This window comes from Ipomoea nil, unplaced genomic scaffold (assembly GCF_001879475.1).
Source record: "Ipomoea nil cultivar Tokyo-kokei standard unplaced genomic scaffold, Asagao_1.1 scaffold2869, whole genome shotgun sequence".
Taxonomy (NCBI): Eukaryota; Viridiplantae; Streptophyta; class Magnoliopsida; order Solanales; family Convolvulaceae; genus Ipomoea; species Ipomoea nil.
In genome coordinates this window covers 1-2,401 of record NW_017619297.1, presented here as the reverse complement: position 1 = coordinate 2,401, position 2,401 = coordinate 1, and the positions used below count along the sequence as shown (strand labels likewise).

Here is a 2,401-nt window from a genome sequence, read left to right as displayed (position 1 = left end):
ACTTGTATTGGCACTACCTATAGAATCTAGATACAAAAAAGTGTAGCTGGAAAAAGAAATGAAAAAATAAATAAAAAGAAAACTTTCATAATGAAATTGAAATAAAGGCTTTTTCAATTCTGTTTGTGTTTCAGTAGGTTCTTTGTGTTTCAGTAGGTTGAGAAAGTATATGAACAGATATTACAATGTAATAGGGCCAGTAACATTCAAAAAAAAAAAAGGGAAGAAAATAAGAAAAATCATAAAAAAATTCTGAACCAAAATAATATGAACCATTCATTTTAACAAACATGGTCATCTTGTAAAAATCATTCATTACAAGTGATGAAACATTATTCACGTTGAGAAAGTTGTTGGATGACTTTTTCAACAGAAACAAAAAGACAATGCAAAAGCGGAACTTTTTTAAATTCGAATATAAAAAAGTTTGAAGAGACAATGAAGAACAGTTATAATATAGAAAGACGAATTGAAGGTATCACTTTTTTCCGTCTAGGTCGCAGCTCTCCATTAAAGCCAAGGAGATATAGTTGAACACCAAAGCATTTTCGGGGCGGCTAGAAACTATGCCGGAAGCTTGGAACGGGTGCTTGCAGGCATGGAAGGTGATCTGCAAGAGCGTGGAGTTGATTTGCTGGATGGCGTGCTCTCTCAACGCCTGCGCTTTGTTCAATTCCGCCTGCGCGTGCTGTCTGATCCTCTTGGTGTTCGCGAACTCTTGCTTCGCTAACTCGATCTGGCTTCTTCGCCTGCTGTCTCGCCTCCTTCGCGTACGCTTTCTCCTCCATCCCCGCCCTCAGCTGCTCCCGCGCCTCCTCCTTCATCGGCCCTGAAGCTCTATTTCTCGTTCTCCGCCGCCTCGCCGTTGTTGCTCCTCTCAGTTTAGTTCGAGGAGCCGATGGAGAGCTGCAGCTGAGTGCAATGGTCGGCGTCGTCTATCTTCGACGATACCGAGACATCGAGGTGGCTCGACGACGAGGTTGTCGTCAGGAGTTGAAGCTCTAGGTTGTGATGATGATGAGGATTTGCATTAATGGCGGCACTGACGACGTTATAAATTCTGGTTCAGATTTATGCACCGAGTAAGGAAAAGACGATTTTATCCCTCGAATTGACACCCACTTAACCAGCACTTAATGGAAGGACCTCAATTGGAAAAAATTTAATAGTGGGATGATTAAATTGTCCAAATTAAAAAACGAAGACTAAATGTGAAAAATCAACATAATCGGTGGACCATTGCTGGAATTAACTCTTAACTTAAACATCCTCCGGTTCTTCATAGTTTTGAGTTGTTGACGGTAGAATTAGCAATAAAGTCAATTTATTTTGTTTGTCAAAATTCAGTCCATAATTCTAATTTCTACTTTGCTCAACAAAAACTGGTTACTGGAAAAGCATGCATTTCGACCATTAAACGGGGAAGAACTTTGTGTTGTTCTGCGGGCAACAATCGAGTACACCAAAATCATGCATTTTGACCATTAAACAAGAAATAATTTTTTGTTCTTCAGCTCGACAGTCACTGTCGAGCTAGTTCTTTGTTCAGACTCCGCAGGATCGCTGTGGGCCTCGCCATCAATAACAAGCGCGCCATCACGTTTGAAGCATTTGGTGAAAAATTTGACCCTGACAATCAAAACGAATTGAAGAGCTTGGAGAAGAAGGAACATGGAATCTAGATGAAAATACATGAAATCAGGGGGGATTCAGCAGGGCAACCTACACATGTTTTGCTTTCAGAACCTTGATATTTGTTGCACATATTTCACCAACTATCTCCTCTCCAATGTACACTGGCAACTTGAACTGCAACATTTGCGAAACATATACAGCTCCCGGCTACAAGTATTTCCAAACACCAAAAGAGAAATGAGGCTTAAACAAAATGACTTGATAAAAGTATAAAAAATTGATGAGTCGGACTTACAAAATTTGAAGCGATGGTTCTTGGGAATAAGGAAGCGACCAACATTCCAGGAACAAGCCTGTCACTGAATCCAGCAAAACGCACGTCAACAACAACTTGTTGAAATTAGGCAAAGAAGCAGACATCCACTCGCACCTATACAACTGAAAATCTCACAAACAATTCATCAAACACCTTACCGCATTGCAGAAAGCAATATCCCACTCACCACCGCCAAACTAGATGGCCAAACAGATTCAAGTGAGCTCGTGCACCATCCAAAGGTGTCGATTCCAGTATATATACGTAGAGATACACGCATAGCAGATACAAATCAAATGAAAGACGAGAAACACGTACATGTGGCTGTGGAGTGAGATGAGACTTGAAAGCCCGCTATGGCGCTATGCTAAATTAAATTTAAAAATGCATTACTTTTTTTTTTAAAGAAATAAAAATGAGGAATATGGTTAAATATTAAGGATAGTGGGC

At 40.2% G+C, this 2,401-nt stretch overlaps 1 protein-coding gene across 1 annotated transcript; it reads right to left on the bottom strand.

Moving 5' to 3' along the window:
- Nucleotides 1-1,484: 1,484 nt before the first annotated feature.
- Nucleotides 1,485-2,008, bottom strand: LOC109160678 ((R)-specific enoyl-CoA hydratase-like; the record flags this gene model as incomplete). Its single annotated transcript, XM_019308955.1, has 3 exons — nt 1,485-1,629; nt 1,727-1,842; nt 1,931-2,008. Coding segments are annotated over 3 exons (339 nt in total), but the record flags the coding sequence as incomplete, so codon positions are not given.
- Between the last annotated feature and the right edge of the window lie 393 nt (nt 2,009-2,401).